At 38.3% G+C, this 20,725-nt stretch overlaps 1 protein-coding gene across 3 annotated transcripts in view; it reads right to left on the bottom strand.

The window, feature by feature from the left end:
- Positions 1 to 2,217: 2,217 nt before the first annotated feature.
- The window catches only part of KIF5C (kinesin family member 5C), a 120,133-nt gene continuing 101,625 nt past the window's right edge, over positions 2,218 to 20,725 (bottom strand). For 2 of the 3 annotated variants that reach the window (XM_074967323.1, XM_074967325.1), the window contains exons 22-26: positions 17,927 to 17,998; positions 16,769 to 16,873; positions 14,734 to 14,950; positions 13,354 to 13,466; positions 2,882 to 3,805 (exon numbers count right to left, since the gene is read on the bottom strand). In XM_074967323.1, the coding sequence (XP_074823424.1) occupies positions 13,357 to 13,466; positions 14,734 to 14,950; positions 16,769 to 16,873; positions 17,927 to 17,998 (504 nt within the window). In that variant the 3' untranslated portion in view covers positions 2,882 to 3,805; positions 13,354 to 13,356. Of the gene's footprint in view, positions 2,660 to 2,881; positions 3,806 to 13,353; positions 13,467 to 14,733; positions 14,951 to 16,768; positions 16,874 to 17,926; positions 17,999 to 20,725 lie in introns of those variants that run through there. The other variant, XR_012641416.1, reaches the window with a different exon arrangement.

Raw genomic sequence — 20,725 nt, 5'->3', positions numbered from 1 at the left:
ACAGTTTTTAAATGATACATCATGCAGTCTGCCAGTGTATCCATACATCTTTAATAGATAGTATTTTAGAACCAAGATTAAAAGATTTATCCATGGAAGGGGGAGAGGGATTCAGATCTGCTGTTAAGAGTTTAATACATTACAGCATCATTTGCTGTAGTGGCAATTTATTCCCCTTGTTACCACCAAAACGTGTCCACAATTTAATTTTTCCTAAAATAAACACTACTGTACAGATACACAGAGCCCAGAAAATACACATCTGCAGTACACATTACACACTTTACAAACTAGACACGTATAATTCTACAGAATGCCTCAGTCCCCATAGTCCTCCTGAAATGAAGAGTATTTCAAATTGACAAAGTTGTTTAAGACAGGTTCTGAAGTGGTGTTTCTGTATTTGTTTAGCAGATATTTGTGTGTTTTTCAGTTCATAAAGTCCTTAAAGCAAAAAATCTCAGCAAACGTCAATTAAGATTACCCTGCTAGTATGATTTAATGATTCCCTTTCTTGTCATGGGTATCTACTTTATATTATAAAAAGTTATTTTCTCCTCCTTGCTGTCCCTGCTCCCCCGCAACAGAAAATTACATTCACGTTATTGTATGAAGCCACAATCCTCAAACACTTATTCCTTTCAGATATATGGAATCCAAAGACTAATTTGGTTTAGTTAGAGATTTGTTCATATTTAATGAACTGATGAGGATAGCACTCTATTTCACATACTCTACAGTTACAAATCTACCTGAGAACTGCAAGGGTATGTTAATTCCTGGTTGTTCATAAATTGAAGTTTAAAAAAGTCACTCAGAAGTCTGTTGTAGACAGACATTAACATACTTAAGAATCTATTTTTAAAAAAGTTTCCAATACATTCAGGATAATCTATTCTCACCCTTGTTTGGTGAAATACACACTTGGTTGCACATATCAGCCAAGATCTTTCCAGCTTTTAAAGCATTCCTTCCTTTCAGCAAAACAAAAAACACATTTCAATAAATAAATGATGAATTTAAGGATAAAACACAAGATAATAGAACTCATTAGTAAAAAAAACAACAGAGCAGGAACATGCTGTTAATTAGTAGCAAAATGAAAAATGTGCATTTTAGTTCCATATTGCAAATCAATCCATGAAAGTATCTCCATTATCGTAGTAAAACTTGTCCTGCATGAAGTTTTACATATGAAATTTAATCTAAATTATTTAAATCAGTTTCCTTGCAAACAAACATCTAGAATAAATATGAAATTTGACATTCAAAAAGGAAAGAAGGAAGCACAACAGCATTAACTGAAATAGCAAAATACAGACTTGAGCTCTGAGTTTGAGCTTGAGCTCATGAGCAGAGGCATCGTTTCCATTTGTGTATAAAATATGTAAGATACTGTAAAAGTAGTACAAAAGTGTTGAATGCAAATTATGTAGGATGAAATTAAACTGTTACCTAGAACAGTCTTAAGAATGGAAGATACTAGCAGCAGTATAAATTATAGCAACACATTCATGAGTTTAAATTATGTAAATTTTCAATCCTTCATTTTGAGGATTAGAGTATAATATACCTCTTCAACATTTCAGTGATAAAGTGATCAAAGTCAGGATCTAAAAGTTAACTCTGAGACACTTAAGTGATCTAAGCTAGATGGACTGACTGGCTGATCAGCACTAGCATGATTATCTAAGAGACATCAGAGCTAACTCATCAATGAAACTAAAGAGAACTATCTAAACTGTTATGCATAACAGGATGATTTTGCTTTTTGTTCTGATGTGGAACCTGGGCTTTGTTTTTAAGCTAGAAGAAATTTTTAAATATAGCTGTGTGACAGATTTCAAATCAAGAATACAGGAAAAACATATTCTACAGTAGTCCAGTTATAGGACTTCCATGTATGAAGAAATAATACAGAATGTTTGATGTACAATAAAATGATAGTAATTCATAATTGGCATTCCTCTCAGACAACGTTTTTTGGAAACAAAAGAGGAGATTTGATACTTTTTTACATATACACATTGTAGCTATACACAGCTATTAAGATAGCACAGGGTAACTTTGAAATAGTCCCATTACTGGAAATTGCATATGACAAGTTCACAGTTCATTTTCCTGGTGGTGCCTATGCACATATTTAAAGAAAAATAAAAGAAATGAAACTTAGGAAAATACAAAATAAATTAAATGCAAATTTGAAGTCTTTATTAAATACTTTTAACAAAATGCTCCCCAAAATAGTGCAACATTTAAAAAAAATAAATTAAATCCAACTTACTGTGCTATAATTAAGAGCTTTCTAAATAATTTCTGTAGAAAAAAATGTCTGAAGTAAATTCAGAATCTTTAGATATTCTCTATAGCAGGTTAAATATTTTTAAATATATGTCTACCAACACACAGGACACATTCAGAACCCCAAAACTAACCCCAACATTAAATAAGAATAAACAGCAGCAACCAAGACTAAAGGGGTATAATCTTGCTTTACTCATCTTGAAATCTATACTGCTTTAAGACCGTTTGATATTCACATGTGAAACAAAAGCAGTAGGTATCCAACATAAGAGCTTTGACTTTGGCCTGCTAACCTAGCTTTTCCACGGTGAGTCCAGTGCCCGCTGTTGTGAAGATGGAAACTTCATATCTGGCACTAAAAGAGAATGCAAAAAAGGCAAGTAGTCTCATTACTGGTTGAATGAGCTAAAGTTATCCAGAGGCAGACTTAAATATTATCAAGTTCCAGTATGAATTTATCATTTACATTCTTTGCCTTTGCACAATGCTGTATTAACATGTGCCATCTTCCTAAATTCTCTTTCCACAGCACAATTGAAGAATGTACCCCCATGCTCTCTTAGGAGCACTTAATAGAATTTTCTCTAGGTACCCAAGAGACGACTCGCTCCCATTTCTGAATTCCAATATGAACTGATCAGGGCTTGCCAGAAACATGATGGGCGGGGGAAGCATCTCACTTTTTTCAAACCAAGATTTCTGCAGCATTTTGAAAACTTTCAGAATTTCATGATGAACAGTGCTTATAAACTCCTGGCTAGCTATCAAATTAAGGGCATACCCATCTCATCATAGGCAGAATTACAAGCAGATCAGATGTTATGTTAGTTTGTGTGATCACTGAACTCCAAAACGTAATGCTATACTAACAGATTTCTCTCCATTCCATAGTTTGATCTTTAACAGGTATGATAGTAAAGGATATTTTTATACAGGTCCAAAGATTTTACCAGGATATTAAAAATGCTTCTTTGGGGAAATTTACTTCAGAAAATGTGTTTAAAATAATTTAATCATATAGCAGCACATTTTCATCTCCTAAAAATATAAAATAATATGTATATTATACAGTAAATCAGTCATGATAGAACACAATCAACTGCCTTTGATGGCACTTGGTCAATGAATGATTAACTCTTTGATGCCGGAAGTCAGGATTTACTGATTCCACAGAGTACTTCAAACAGCATCAGTGCCAGCAGAGAAGCCCCAACCTAACCAGCGCCAAGGGGTAAAATTAAGTCAATGGAAGATATTTTGAATGGCAGACCTTCTATTGTTACTTAGATGGCTATGTTACAGATATTGTACAGGTTTCCAAAGAAGAGCTGAGCTGAACACACTTCTGTACACATGGAGATTCTATGAAGCTCAAAGTATTTGAAAACAGTGCACTGCAGATGGCTGTAGAAAGTACATGGACAGGACGCAGAGCAAGTTGAAGAAAAAAAAATATCAGTGAATTAATGTCTGTCTTTTAACATGCTAAGTGGAGCCTGACCTGTCAAAAGAGGAAAAGAGAAAGAAAAAAAAAGTTAGTGAACATTTAGGTCAGCAAGGGAACATTTATTGGGCCCAATCCTGTAAACACACTACCCACATAAAGAACTTTAAGCACAGGAGCAGTCCAGATATCATATATGGGATTACTCATATGCTTAAAGTTAAATGTGCGTCTAAGCGTTTGCAGGATGGGGCCTTAGACAATAAGCTACAAGGGCAGGGGATTTTTTTTTATCTATTTTTAAAGCCCCGAGTAGACAATTGGCACAATACATAAAGATATTAATAACCACGGTGAAAATCATTCTTTTCCATCGGAAATATAATAATAATGTATAATATAATGATATAATAATAATAATTTAAATATTGAACCATTTACCATCATAGAATACTTAATTGTTTTTTCCTCCTTTCCCCTCAACCTCTTCTATTGCTAGGTATACGGATATAACAAGAGAGATGTACAATTCAGAATGGGATATCTTTACTAACAAGCCCATTTGTCTAAATTTATTCAGTAAGGAACGTATCTGTATTTGAGTTTGTAACCACAGCCGGATGTGGATAAAGAAAAAGAAATCACATCCAAAGGTTCAATGTATGTCTTTACATAGAGAGGCTCATCTGATTGTTCAACCTCCATCCTTCTTATCCACCACAAGTAATGGAAACAAACAATTTAAGGAAACAAAGTTCAAGGTATATAAAACAGCCAAGTACAAGGGGGAGCTACTTAAAGTACATTAAAATAATTTCACAAACAGCAACTTGGAAGAACTGGCTTCCAAGAAAAATATTTGATTTTAAATCATGTAATAGGTTTCCCATTATGTATATATCAAAATTCCTGGTTTCATTTGCTTATCACTAAACCAATTAATATATTTAATACTTTTCTGTATGCCTGGTTATAACAATAATTGGAGATTAGAGGAAGATCAAAGTCCTGCTCCCAGGCAATCCAATTATTCACTTTTTCTTGTAAGTTTGTTATTGTAAACAAAAAAAGAATAAATGCTGTTATCCAAAACGCAATTAAAAAGTCAATGGAGCCAATACTTCTTTTTACTTGTGTTTTCAATACCAAAACACTGAAATTTTTTCTTTAAGTTTGCTTTGAAACAAATGCAAGGACAGTATTTCAGCTTCTATTCACTCTGCTTGTAAATTCTTGCCAACTAACCAGAGCAGTTTTTAATATATGCTTTTTATTGGTTGATTAAATAATGTTCTAGCTTGTGTAAGTATTGGGAGGTGCTGGGAACATACCACAGATTTCAGGATTAGGAAAAGGCACAGAGATACATGACTAGCCTATGTTTACACAATATGTCATTCATACACATCCCAACACATATTGCTTTAATAATTCCAGTAGACCACGGAGTGGCATTACTTCTATTGTAAAAGTATTTCCATTTGAATTTCCCCACCTCTTACTAAATAAGGTGTCATGCAAATTTCAGCAAATGTCAAGAAAAAGTGGGAGGAGCAGGGAACAAGCCCCCTTGAAGACTGAAACACGAAGACATTCATATATCATCAAGGAAGAATTGAATACATTTGTAGGCTTCCTACCTATCGTTAGCTAGTCTATTCGGTATTTCCACACAGTTAGTGGGCTCCAAGCACATCAGTTTGCTTATTTGTGTATCATCATCTGGAGAATGATTTCCAGGTTGCAGGTCAGTATCTCAGAGTAGTAGTGCTGGTAGCAAACAAAGTTTTGGGGAATGCTTTTGTGTTCATTAAGCTTCTCTCTAACAAGGTGGTTTGTGAGAGAGAGAGAGTTGTGAAAGCCTTTGGCTTTCCACACGTGACCCTCCGTGGCTCAGATCCTCAGCAGCACTCAGAGCTCTGCTCAGTGATACTTTTCTGCTCCCCTGATTCCTGGGACTGTGGAGGCAGATCCAGCCCCAGCTATAATTAGAGCAGAATCAGGAATGCTCTAAACTATGCCTGGATGTCACAGCCCCCCAAAAGCCACTGAGCAGCCATGAATGGCCATAGTGCCACACTGCTCTGGGCATGCCCCCAAAACAAGAACTGCTACATTTTTTTCTCTTCTTCAGCCCCCAGCTCAAAGTCAACAATGTGAATTACTTCGGTCATACTTCAAGAATCTGTCAGGCCCTGACTTTTTCTGTTTTATTTATTCACTTTTTTTAAAAGCTGCTATTAATACAAATTATTTCTATAACTTGAAAAAACACATGAAAACAACTCATTTAGGTTTGAGCATTCCCTGCAGTGTTTGCAACTTAGACAATTGCTTGACAGCATGAAAAGCAGAAAATGAAAACTGACTACTCTATTAGCATTGTCCAAACCAAGCAAAATGCAACAACCTCCTTCTCACCCCCTGAACCATCCCTTCTCCTCTTCACCAGATTAATGGTGAAAAATAAATGAGCCATTTGAAATTTGCAGTTTAAAAAAAAAAACAAACTTAAGTTGCATTTAGTAACACAAGTAGATTCTTTTATTTTAAATGTAGTTTTTAAACTTGGCCATGTATCTTTAAATTCCCTGGCTAAGCATCACAGAAACTAAAATGCTCAACCAAGTTCTGGTATTTGGGTTTGATTTGTAGCTAGTAAGGAGGAGACTGTGTGCATGCGTGGTGAGAAGATTTTTTATAAATAAAACAAAAATCTCCCACCACACACTTTTCCCCAAAAGTCAAAATTTTTAAATTCTGAAAATTTCGTTGAAATTCAAAAAAATTTTGAACAGCTTTAGTTTGATCTACTCTGAGTTTGTAATTAAAAGAATTGATTCAGAAGTGGTTAAGTAATTGTAGAAGCAAAGTAGAAATTTTGAATTCCTTGATGTTCTATCTTCATTAGACACTGGCACCAGAGTAACTACATTGATGTACTTACTTACTAGTGCAGACACAGTGCACAGTGAAGTGAAGACGACACCGGTTATACTTATCTAGTAAATTAATGGAGTAGCCACACCAGCAAAAAAACCCACTTCATATCAGTGCAGCACATCTACATTTGAAGTTTGCACATTTTCCAAATTTCTCTAATGTGAATAGGGCCTAACACCTCTGACATGATGCTTACAAAACACTTGACAATGGTTAAGCAGCTAGTCTGCTATGACTGCTATGTATGCCAATTATTTCCCTGTTCCCTTCTTCTCTTCATTCCCCTTCTTTCTTTCCTCCACCTGCTGTCTTGTCATATGCTAAGTAACTTGAACTAGAGACTGTCTTTCTACTAGATGTGTACAGCTTCTAGCACAATGGGACCATGATTGGGCAATCAAAGTCTTGATTGAGTGACTTGGTTTCTTTGTCCAGATCTAGTTTTTTATACTTGCACACATTTGGATAAGCAGTTGTACCACTGGAGCTAGTAGAAATGGCAAAAATAGCACTGACTTACCAACAAATGCTTTGCTATGCTGTGATTAATAAGTTAACATCAATGACCAGACCAACATCAATAAATAACTATTATCTCTAGTGTGAAATGATCAACGGACTATTAAGATAACTTCCCTCATCATGTCATAAAATTTCCATTCCGGAGACAGAGTAGGCTACGCCACTTAATAATAAACAGTTCATGTAAGAATCACATTCCTGTTTCGTTGCTGTTGAGAGATTATAAAGGAAGTTCAGCAAGGCACAATTTTATTTCACAAGTTCTAAAACAACTCAAATGATGGGGTGCCATGGTGATGATTTATCAGCTATGCTGTGAAAATAATCTGTGAGAGTATCCGTGCAAGACATTCCATTTTAATAATACACTGACAGTTATGCAGTGGCTTTCATCCAAATATCTCAAAGCATTTGGACAACTGTATCTAGCCAGGAATCACTTGCTCAGCCAGGTTGCAGCGTACTAGCACTTAGCTGCAGGGCCAAAGTAATCTCAGAGAGTAAATAATTTGGTAAATTGACCAAGGGATATTAATGGACTGGAGAATGAAGTTGCCCTCCTATATTTTGGCAACATAATTGAGTTAAAAGAAAAAAATTTAAAGCATATAGTTATATTCTGAAGTAGCAACTCTAAATATGGTAACATGAAGTTCCATATTTATTGTGTCAGTGACTTCCAGATCAAAGTTACTCAGCTGACCAGTTATTAACTGTCATATTCTAGGATCTGAAATTCAAATAATGTCTTTTATGGCCCAAGCATAATGATCATTAAGAAATATTCCCCATATCAAAAACTACCTTATATTACACATGTACCATTTTTAATAGGGTTGCATAGATGTAACAGAGTGAATTTGGTCCTGCAACTGGAAATTAAATAAAAATTCTATGGATGATGCAAGTACCAAAACAGAATCCTGCTCATAGCTGTGCTGGTTTTCTGTTCTAGTGAGATTAAAAACTTGAAAAGAAAATTAATATAAAACATATATGACAGTTTTGTCAAAAATGCTGATTTGTTGAACCCAAAATGTTTTGTGAAGACATTTCAGGTTAGACAAACTTTCAAGAATCACCTCAATTTCATGCACAGCTGCTGATCCAGGGGACATGTTTTATTTCAGAAACGTCATGTGTCAGTGTGTCCAAAATTTAAAAATTTCAGGATCTCTTTGCAGGAAATTTCCAGTTTCAGCCAGATTTAGTTCCGAGGTCTGTTGATACAGGGTGTTTAGCAATAGTGTGCTCCTGCAACATGGAAGCATTGAACAGGGTGTCTCTGAGAAGATGACCGCTTCTGCAGTTCAGTTTGTTTGAGGGCTTCTTGCACCTGCTTTGTAGCAGATTTGATTTTGCCATTTATTATTGTACTTTTGTGCAGATGATTTCCTAAAGGCTCACTCATTATATACTGATACAGTTTCTTCTTCCCAGAATAGTTCTTGTTGTAGAACTTCTTATGTGCCTCTTACTGAACACTTTTCCTTTGTACTTATGTGTCGATGACAATACAATGAAGTTCTTAGGTTATGTTGCTGGCAAGACCAAAAAGCAAACTTCAATTAAGAATGAGCTAATACATGAAAAACTCCAGCAAAGGCTTGCCCATTTCATCTATAGCAAAAATTTGCTGCCTGTAGCCACAGGGTTCAAGGCAAACACAAGCAGCAAAAACAACCCACACAGGATATTACATAGCTTTAATGTGATTAGACGAATGGTTTGCATGCATGTATGACAAGAAACATTCTCAGCAAAAACCACACAGTATCCAAGAATGCTTAGTGCCTAAAGGAAACAGCAAACTTTCAAAAACAAACCAGAGAAGAGCCACAAAATAGCAGAATAAGAGCCGTTCTTAAGGGAGGGGAAAAAGTCAAAATCACTGGACAGAACGTAACCATCCCCCAGCCTCTTCCACAATTGATAGGCACCTGGCTAGAGTCCAAGTCATTTTAGTCAGTGTGATGGAACTGTACAGTTAAGTAAAGCTACTAACTGCCTAAAATAATAATTAGAATTTTAAAATTTCAAAGAAATAAAGCACTTTTAGGAGACCGTGCGTTACAAAATATGCTAGAGAGGATACATTGCTGGTCCTCCGAGTAGAAGCCCCTTTGCTCATTTGAAATCCTCGTGACTAATTTAAACTGTTAGCTAATAGTTTTTCAGTTGAAATCTGCCAGGAAAATGTAGAAAATATAAAAAAGCGAATAATATATTTACAAAAAACTTATGTATTAACATCAACATCAGCATGGAGTTAACCATGTGAAGTCGTCAGCACACTGTCCCAGCGCAATCCAGGCCACATTTACTAGAGTTTAAAGATGATGAATCTGCTGAGAAAGGGGGATAATCAGATGGCTAGGAATTTCCAGCCTTTATAGGGAACAAATTTGTGAAGCAGTCATGCACACAAAAAGGGGGAGGGGGGCTCCAACCAACCACATTTCCTCCCTTCATGAGCAATTCCTTTAAAAAAACATTTTCAGGAGCGTCATACTGGCTCCACCTGGTGCACAAATATTGAAGTACTTTCATGGTTCTCACTGCTTGGCAAATGTTTTTAACTAGCTTCACATTCAAGGAGCTAACGTAAATCAATGAAGAACGTATGAACAAACTATATCTGAGTTGGGATATTTAGCCACAATCTAAATATACAGAGAAAAATTCCTAGATGAGGAAAAAGCCACATGAACATATCAAAGCTGTACACAGAGATAAATGCTTAGGCAAAGCTGAGAAAAAGGAGAGGAGAGGAAACATTTAAAGCCAGCAAACTGATTAAAGGATTAGGCTTCACAGATGCATGCATTTTAGGGTCAGAAGGGACCACTGTGATCACCTACTCTGATCTCCTGCATAACACAAGCCATAGGACTTCCCTGAATTAATACCTGTTTCACATGCAATAGCTAGAGTCGAATTAGAGCATATCTTTTAGAAAAACATCCAGTCTTGATTTAAATATTTCCAGTGATGGAGAATCCACCACAGCCCTTAATTAGGTGTTCCAATGGCTAACTATCCTCACTGACAAAAATCTGTGCCATTATTTCCATTCTGAATTTATCCAGCTTCAACTTCCAGCCATGGAATCTTGGTATATTTGTGTCTGCTAGAAGGAAAAGACCACTATTACTAAATTTCTGTTCCCCATACAGGTATTCGTAAGACACTGATCAAGTCACCCCTTAACCTTTTCTAGGATAGGCTAAATAGATTGAGTCTATAAAGGCAGGTTTTCCAGTCCTTTAATAATTCTTATGGCTCTTCTCTGAGCCCTCTCCAATTTTTCAACATCTTTCTTGAATTGTGGACACTAGAAATGGACACAGTGATCAGTACCAACCAATAGCAACCAATAGCAGTCACCAACAATGACAAATGCAGAGGTAATATAACTTTTCTGTGCCTGCTCAGTATTTCCCCGTTTGTACACCCAAGGATTGCTCTGTGGAGCAGACAGTGTGTCTCAGTGGATAGAGAACTGGACTAGGACTTGGGTTCTGTTCCTGGTTCTGCCTCTGGCCTGCTGTGACACCTTGGACAAATTACTTCACCTCCTTGCCTCAGTTTCTCCTTCTGTAAACTGGGGATAATGACACTGACCTCCCTTTGTGAAGCACTTTGAGATCTACTGATGAAAAATGCTATACAAGAGCTAGATATTAGTGTAACTATAAGCAGCCCTTTTGTCCACAGCATCACATTGTGAGCTCATGTTAGCTGATTAACCACCATGACCCCGAACTCTTTTTCAGTCAGTGCTTCCCATGAGAGAGTCCCCCATTCTGTAAGTATGGCCTATACTCTTTGTTCTTAGATGTATTATTTTACATTTGACCTTACTAAAACACAAAACATTTGCTTGCACCCAGTTTACCAAGCACTCCAGATTGCTCTGCATCAGTGACCTGTCCTCTTCATTATTCACCACTCCCCCAATATTTGGGTCATCTGCAAACTTCATCAGCAATGATTTTATGTTAGGTAGCATAAGGACAACCAATCTCTGAGGTTGGACCCTGCATCTAGAAACACTCAATGATAATTTCTCAGTTACTAGAACATGGAGACCTATCAGTTAGCCAAATTTTAATCCATTTGACATGTGTCATGTTGATTTTTTATTGTTCTAGTTTCTTAATCAAAATGCACGTGTGTTAAAACTGCAGCGATGCTTGATGTAGCGTAATTGCCTCTATTGCATATCCTGAACGTTGCTTGTATTGTATGATCCTAGGGGGAAAAAAGCCTTCCTGAAAGTCAGCTTTGCCATTCACGCCTTTGTTTACAATGCAGTAAGATCTTCACCACCACTAAACATCAATGAAAATCATAATACATGAACTAGAGCTGGGTGGAATTTTTTTTCTGAACACAACATGTTTTCCATCAGAAAATGCCAGTTCATCAGAACAACCTTTTTCATAGGAAAGGGTCGTTTTTGATGAAAAATTTTCAACTTAAAGACTTTGAAGTTATCAGAATGTTTCAGTTTGACATTTTCAAAACAAAAATTCTGGTTTTCTGGTTCAAAACATCTGCTAAAAAATATGGTAAAATATGGTAAATAGTAAAAAATATGGTCAAATTCAAAATAAAACATTTCAAAATTATCAAAACAAAATGTTTTGATTGACCCAAACCAATTACCTTTTGGATTTTTGTTTGTGAAAATTTGCAATTTTGATTCTGCATCCCAATTTGGCATGGGAACATTTTTTTAAATCTCCAACATTTTTGCAGGATTACAAAATTGTTTCCCACCCGGTTCTAATGTAAACAACCCAATTCCTCTTTCACTTTCCTAGCAAAAACATACAGCTAATCTCAGCATGTTGGCCAACACCGATCCCCTTCCTCCGGCTAAATGGCAGCGTGGCTGAGGCATTAGCCCACTGCCATATTGTTCTCCCTTCTCTTTACAACTACTACCACTGCTCTAGCTGCTCGTGTTATTGAGTTTGGTAGAATGTGGTGCAAGAAATTGAACATTGCTGTGTAACAGCTGCAGAGGATTAAAACAGAGGATGGTTCTCTCTGAAACTTGTTCTGCTTGCCGGCTGTCTGGAATTACAGCCACCTTAATTCAGTACTGGATAAAGCCAAAGCTAATCAAAGAGCAATTGCCTAATTTCACCTTCCTTCATTTTGCATCAAGAACACTTTTCATCAGCATTTTTATAAGACACCAGTTTTTGTAAATCCTACAAAGTTTCCAAATTGCTGCTTTTTGTTCCCCTTTGGAATGCCACTTTCCATAAGCAGCATTGACTGTACATGCTTTAAGCTAGGCCTGTATTGCTACAGGAATGACCTACCAAATGTCTCCATCTCTCAAGTGGTTTCTCACCTTTATGGCATGAGATTTGCTTCTCAAAGTTCACATTCTGAATGGGGTCCAGTAGACATCTTCATCACCCAAGCATCTAGAATCACTGAACAGCCTGTTTCTGCATGTGTGCAAGGGCACACACACAAAATAGTTGCTCTTAAACTTTTCAGCTACATAACCATTGTAGTGAGAAGGAATGCACTGTCAGAACACTTTGCAAGATGCTGGAATATTATATAATATATAAATATAGGGAATATTGCAAACAGTGAGGACACATTATATTATCCAAAGCAAAAAATGGAAAGTTTGCAAGGGCAACCACTGTACATGGGGAATCCTCTCTATATAACATATGGAATGTACAAAAGTAAACCCTAATTTAGCTTATATTTGTAACAGTTCAGTTTACATAAACATCCACAATGGGAAGGTTGCTTGCACGTTGTTGTAGCTGTGTTATTCCCAGAGAGACAAGGTGGGAGCGGTAATATATTTTATTGGACCAAATTCTGTTGGTGAGAGAGACAAGCTTTTGAGCTACACAGAACTCTTCTTCAGGTCTGGGCATAATGAAAGAGAGCAGATAATCTAAACCAGCAGCTTGCAAAGTGTTCTGACAGTGCATTCCTTCTCACTACAATGGTTATTAATGTTCTTCATAACTAAACCACCAGAAAAATAGATTCCATACAAAAGCCTTCACAGGTTTTCTAAAAACAAGAATGGGAAATAAAAAGGAGTGAATGTTGAACAGCAACAGATTTAAAAGTCATCTTGAACTCACTGTTTATTTCATGTTCTGGCAGTAACTGTTGTTTGACATTCCTCCTCCTCCTCGGATAGCATGAACAGCTGTTGGAGAAGATGCTGGGTAATGGCCAGGGCGGATAGGCTTGGCTGTAGTGTGAAAATCAAAACAAAATTTAGCACTCACTTTCTGCTCTAGCACATCACTGTACTGTTATAAAAGTAACTGTTCTAGGCATTTCCTGACATCTACAATAGTTTGGGCCAAATTCTGGCTGTGGGGAAAGTGGCAACTTCCCTCACCCTGCCAACAGCCACATGCTGCAAAGATGATCATTTGCACCCGTTTTCTGCCAGCGATCATCCCTCTATACAACCACTTCCTACATTCTGCTTCTGGAAAAAGGGCTTCTCAGTGTAGCTGAGTGGGGAAGACTGTACATGGTGACCACTGCTTGGCTTGGCCAGCCAGGTACTTGCATGTGCCCACTACTATGGAGGAGAGGAGAAGGTATCTTTGGGGGACTTTCTGGAGAAGGCAGAATGAAAGCATTTAAATACATGTGCTCCCTGCTGCCCCCTCAGGTTTTCTGGTGTGCTCCACCACAAAATTTGAAAACGGTTCCACAATGAATTCCACTTTAAACACTACGTGGCTGTGTGTGCAGTCTGTCCAGTGCTCTGGTAACACCAGACATCCCCAAGCTGCACAGTAATTACATTTTAAAATAAAGTGTGTACAGAAGTGAGAGGATGAGAAAGGGAGGAAGAGCAACAAGGGGGACAGAAGAGACAGTCCAACTTAAGAAAGCTTAATGTGTCTTATGTACTTCTAATGACCTATCTAAATCAGTAAACAAATATCTGAGGAGCTTTATCCTTCAGGTGGGTTATGTTCTACAAAAGTGAGGTCCCTGAAGTGTCCCTGGGTGGGGCGTGCACATCCTGTTCGGGAGGCTATTCCCTTGCCTCAGCCCTTCAGCCGGAGGCCCCGCCCCACTCTGCCAGAAGCCCCACTCCACCCTCCAAGCCTCCTAGCTGGCGCCCAGAGCAGCCCCGAGCCCCCCGGCCAACCCTCTGGTACCCGGAGCAGTCCAGAGGAGCCCCGAGTCCTGGTCACCCAGAGCAGTCCGGAGGAGCCCCTAGCCTGGGGCACCTTAAGGAGCCCTGAGCCCAACCGTGGCCTGGCCCCAGGGCTGCGGCAGGGAGCATTAGCGGAGATTTGGAGAGGCTTAGCCTTCCCCAGCCTTCATTACCCGCCACCCATGGAAGTGTCCTTCCTGTAAGGAAGGGTGCACTGGTGAATTACAGCTGGGAATCCATAGTTTGCCCTGGAAGCCTTCTACTATCACAGCACTTTTAAAACCTACACAAAGTTTGTGAACAACCCAATACCTTGTTTGCTTTATGTCCTTACCAATCTGAGCAGAGTGTGCTCTCCTTGCCATGTTCTTGGCTCTTACAGCCTCTTTAATGCGATCTACCTCCTGCTGGTAGCGTTTGCGGTCCCGCATGGCATTCTCCTTAGCTTCCTTCAGTGCACTCTCCAGAGTCTTAACTCTCTCTGCTGTAGCTCGAAGTCGTTTTTCCAGCTTAGGAAGCTCACAACGAAGATCTGCATTATCACGTACCAACTGTAGTAGGAATAAGAAGAAATGGTATTACTCCTTTTGCAAAGCCATATGGTCTAGTGGATAAGCCATCATGACACGCGGGGATAGAAGATTTCACTGTCATCCTTACAGAAATGTACTGGGGCGAAACAAATAGGGTTCTGTAAAATTCATTGTAAAGTACACAGGAAAGAGGAGGCTTTTTCAACTATAATGATTTAGGGTTTGGTATTCCCTTGTTCTTCCACCGAAAACCTGAAAGTTTTGTATGCTGTGTTTTAATAGCTGTGTTGGTCCCAGGATACTAGAGAGACAAGGTGGGTGAGGTAATATCTTTTATTGGACCTACTTCTGTTGGAGAGAGAGAAGCTTTTGAGCTACACAGTGCTGCTCAAAGAGGAGTCCAGTAATGAAAGTTTTGGATATGCAAGGAAAGCAAGAGTCAAACCTCTTTCAGTGACAGCTGTGTTTAATTTGTAAACCTCAACACCATCTTTAGGAAATAAATCTGCCTAAATTTAATTTCAAAGATAAATAAATCAGCAAGCATAGCTTGTTGTCCAGATTCATACAAGATCAAACTAGAGATGCTCTTTGTGTTCCATATCCTTAAACTTCATGCTACTAACAACAAGACTGTTTCATGTATTAGACTGCCTTCAGCACTACCTTCTTGAACTGTACCATCATCAGTGGTTAAATGCATGTGAAACAGAGCCTAGTCTCCCATTTCCTGTCAGCTCTTTCTTCCTACCTCAGTAAGGATTTAGAGCTTGTTGAATCAGTCTGCTGCTGCTGAAACCTCACAAAGGGGAAAAAATGATCAAGCAACAATGAATTCATTAACCCTCAGCACTCTGGCTACCCACAGATATTTAACATAGGGGGAACACCTAGTTTTCTGCGGTTTCAGATGATCTACTGGAAGCGAGTGGGCATTCCCCATCACAGAGGGCGGATGGGTTTCTGGCTGCCAGGAGCTGGGCTAGCATCAGGACTCTTGGGAGGAACCCATCCTTAACCTGCACAGAGAACCCTACATCTTCTCTTCCATACTGCACTCCACTTCCCCCTGCTGGCAGTTCCAGATTTCTCCCTCAAAACAGGAACCACTGTTGGCAAGATAGGTCATACCAGCAAACCCGTCTAGAGACAGGAAAGAACAGTCACAGAGCCAGAAACAGAGGAGAGCAGGGGGGAACAAAGGGACGGGCCCAATGAGGGATGTGTGTGTTTGTGTGTGTGCACACAAAAGGGGGGCTTTATTCATCTCTAGTCCCTACATAAAAGGGCACTGAAGATAACTATCAGTTTTGTTTTTTTAAAATGTTGTACTGGCACATTGACAAAGTCTTGCCCAAACAATTACCAAAGCACATTAGACTGGCATAAATATACACAAATGTATATTTATGCCAAGCATCACATATTCATGACACATGCATTCATTACACAAACACTGAGTACAGGAGACCAACTCAGACTCCGATTCACTCCTGATGCAATGAATTTTAACTGAATATCATGGGTATTTTGGCAATTTAAACATTATTTCAATCAATCTAACAATATCTGAGGCAAACTACCGTCAATAAACTATCCTGGGGTAATTATATAGATAATTAGTCTCAATTAATTACAAAATCATCCATCAAAAAAGGTCAATTAAAAATGTGATTTGGAATAATATAAAATAGTAACAAGTTAACAGGATTCTCCTAGGGCTAGAATTTCAGCGAAGACCATGGTTAAAAATTAACTGAAGAAAAACTACTAGACGAGCCCACTTTCTATTTAAAGAGTGACTGCTAAAATCGAAGCCAGAGGTATTAGTCCCACCTGTTTGTGAACCTTTGTAAGCTGCTCCAGGTTGTTCTCAAGAAAGGAAATTTTCTGCTTCTGAGCAGCACTTCCTCCTCCATCATCGCTGTCCAGTTCAACACTCTGCACAGAGAACAAATTATAGAATTAGAGCAAAGCCTTTGAACCCAGGGAGAGGGGAAAGCTAGGGTTTTGTTGGGGGTCTTGTAAGTTCCCCAAAGAGAGACTAGTTCTCAACAAACAGGTCAAAAAGACATTGCTTTTTCTGTTCATTTTGTGTTCTCAACAGCTACATTCCCTCAACATGGAAATTAAACAAATAAAAACTATCACAAAAAAACCTTAAGGATCCAGAAAGGGGAGTGCTGTGAAACCTTTTGACTAGCTTTCATGTTGACAAAAATTTCAGTTTGTCTGTGATAAAAAATACCTTAAATTCTGCTAAAAATCATATGTCGGAGGTGCACAATGAATTTCTCAAATTTATTTTGCCTGGGGAAAGGATGAGGAGTTTTGAACCATAAAAAAGAACCACAGCCCACAATTCTGGCTCAGGTCAGCACAAGTTTTAGGTGTGAGTTTGGGCAGTTCTGGTTCACTAAACTCTGAGTCAGTAACTGAACTGATAAGAAAAGGAGTACTTGCGGCACCTTAGAGACTAACAAATTTATTTGAGCATAAGCTTTCGTGAGCTACAGCTCACTTCATCGGATGTAGTGAGCTAAGTGAGCTGTAGCTCCCGAAAGCTTATGCTCAAATAAATTTGTTAGTCTCTAAGGTGCCACAAGTACTCCTTTTCTTTTTGCGGATACAGACTAATACAACTGCTACTCTGTGAACTGATAAGTGAGATCAACCCATTTCACTGAATAACTAGTTAGAGGAAAAAGCCTCAAAACAGGAGCTGAAGCACAATTTGATTTTCCTAGACAGATCTGAGAGCACTCCAAATCCCACTCCCCCAGTGTACAACCAGCAGGGGGACAGCAAGCTCTCAGGCTCCCAGAAACCAAGGTAACTGGGCATGGTATAAGAACATTGATAAATAAATTACAAGTCTGCTGGATTTACACCAGGAATTATATACACTAAGCAATATGATAGCCTGGCAAGATTTTTACTGGGGGAAGGAGGGAGATTGTGTTAAAATAAAATCCAAGTAAGATTTGAACTTACTTTTTTGACTCGAGTGGTGAGGTCTTGAACAAAGAGTTTTCGTAGGTTGTGGAGGGTCTGAAGTTCTCTTGCCTGGAAATAGAATTTAAACAAAAAGTCAGTAAAATTTTTGCAGACACTGTTGTAAACTTTCTCCTCACATAAGAACATGTAGGGTAAATTATAGTATAAGTAAATATGCACGTATGCCTGAAAATATACATATATCATTACTGTTTAAGTAACTTTAAATTAATGAATTACATTAGTTGACAGAAAGGCATGAATTTGGGATGTAATTGGTATGTGGGAATCTGATGGTTTCACAAAAGTGATTATCTAGTGTGAAACAGTACCTCTATCACACCTCACTTTACTGTCCATAATCATTTCACATCAGCCAAAATTGAACTGATTGTAAAAGGGGGGGGGGGGAACCATCACAATGAGTTAAGGCATAGTTCATGTGACTAAAAGAAAGCAATTGTAATTAGTAAAAAACCCAAACCCTTGTTTGTACATGTTCTGTCTCACTCAGTCACATCCCCATAGTTAATTGTTTTTTGCTATGTGTCTGCAGTGACGTTCTCTCTGAAAACACATCTAACACACTGAAGAAAAAAATAAATCAACCAGAAAGACAGTCTCAAAAGCTGGCTGTGGTAACATGTACCCAGCTATTAAATGATGCTTAAATCATTGAGCCTTGGATTCATGCTATGACAATTTTGCTGATCAAACCTATGCACTGAAAGATGGTGACATTATACAGGCCCTTAGATACCAAGGTGATAGGTGCCTTATAAATACCACTGGTTCGTTCCTAATCTTTCAACACTACTTAATTTTGCTAAACTTCAGCATAATAGCCACTTTATTCAAAGAGAAATGCGAGAGGCGTGGCACAAAAAGTCTTAATCCTTTGCGCATTCTGTGAAGGGCAGAGAAACCAGTTACAGGAAGGAAATGTGCATAACCATTTGGATAAACAGTGAATTCCAACCTATTCTCCACTTTTTAGAAGTTCCATTAGTATGAAGGATATGCCCCAAGTTGATAAGCACAGCCTTTGCTTTTCTATCTTATTTTCCTCTTCTCACACACTGAAATTTGAACTGGCCACTCAATAAATCAGGAGCGATAAGGCTATAAGCTTTTGGACTGCCACTTATCTTTATCACTTACTGGGAAAAACTAGGAAGTGATTCTGAACCCAAAACAGGAGATGTTACTGCAAAAGGACGGATAGAAGTGCTTACTTTCAATTATCCACAGACCCAAAAAAACCCAAAAATCAGTAGAAAAATGTGATGTACAATTATCCACATATACGGTTGTATTCATAAACGCATACCTTACACTGTTCTAATACAAACATACAGGTGGACATTACTACTCTCTGAAGGGAAAATGTAATTTAGAGCTAGACAGAGATTATTCTTATCCCACAGCTCTTATCCAAAGCAAGGGGCAGCATGAGTCCCTCTACTGCCTCAGAGAAACTCAGTCACAATTCCTTCTCTGGTTCCATCCTGAAACTAAGCAATCCGCTACTGATTACTTCCCTCACCACACTGGCTCAACTGTGCTGGTGGTCGGTGGGGGGCCAAGTCAAGGCTATGCCCATTCTCTAGCCATGCTCACCTACCTGCACAGGACAGGGAAATAGCAACCCCATGGAGACAGCTCTCCCCTCCACACAGTGACCTCGGAGGCACACTGTGCTTGCAAGGGGTTTACAGTCCCTTACTTCTTTGTTCACATGGGAAAGCCTCGATCTTGGACTAAAATGGCACATGTTGCATATAATTTGTTTTGCTTGATTCTTCCTCCTGCTGCAGTAATTACCGATTGAAATTTTGATCATTGCTAATATTTTAATATAGCTGCTGCAACACCCTCCGAGATGCCATGGGAATGAACAAAAGAATGCATGAGTGTACAACAGTTTACATAGTTCCTTGAATTTAAAAAAAAAAAATCATCATCTGATATAAATTGGTGTAAAATGTCCATGTCCTACTGCTTAAAACTGAGCTCCAACTATATCGCTTACTCACTGAACAGGACAATATCGTCACAGGTCATTCTTACAATTCATGAGCAGTATGAGCTGCAAGAGAACTCATCTGAAATCAGGAGGGTAGTTAAACACTTTTTCTAAAATCAGGAAATGTTTATATCAAATTATATATATTTTATATATGAAATCTGGATGCCTAAAGTTCAGCTCCAAAATAAAAATAGCCTGATTTTTGAGACTGCTCCCAGGGTCAACACAGCCTTAATTTTAAATTACACTCCAAAGGAAAAAAATAAACAAAAACATACGTAAGCAATTATGCTTCTTGAATTCAAAATACAATATTTTGCATAGAGTTAATCAACAACTTATACAGTAACTGGAAGAATTACTAAAAAATGAAGTTCTGTCAAAAGTTTAAAAGATAATGTTTACCTTCTTGAGCAAAACATTTCAAGGAAAAACAAAGCTGGCTAGAGCCAGACAAATTGTTGACAAGGGCTGAACAAGTTTCACCATACAGCTCTGAATACACACATCTTTCCTGAACTACCTCTGATATTCCAAACTTGAGAAGAAAAAACTTGGTAGTTTTGTGTGTGGTAGTTTTGGGGCACACACCAGTGTCCACCTGGGATTATGAGAAACACTACCAGATTTATTTTTCCTTCATATTCAGTTTTCAGAAGTAAAAAGCTAGCATGTTAACCTACCATACAATCTACTCCTCCTTCATAGGCTGACAGAAATGTAGGGCGGGAAGGGACCTCAGGAGCCTCCTGTCCTGAGGCAGAGCC

This window comes from Natator depressus, chromosome 11 (assembly GCF_965152275.1).
Source record: "Natator depressus isolate rNatDep1 chromosome 11, rNatDep2.hap1, whole genome shotgun sequence".
NCBI lineage: Eukaryota > Metazoa > Chordata > Testudines > Cheloniidae > Natator > Natator depressus.
This window is presented reverse-complemented; position numbering and strand designations above follow the sequence as displayed.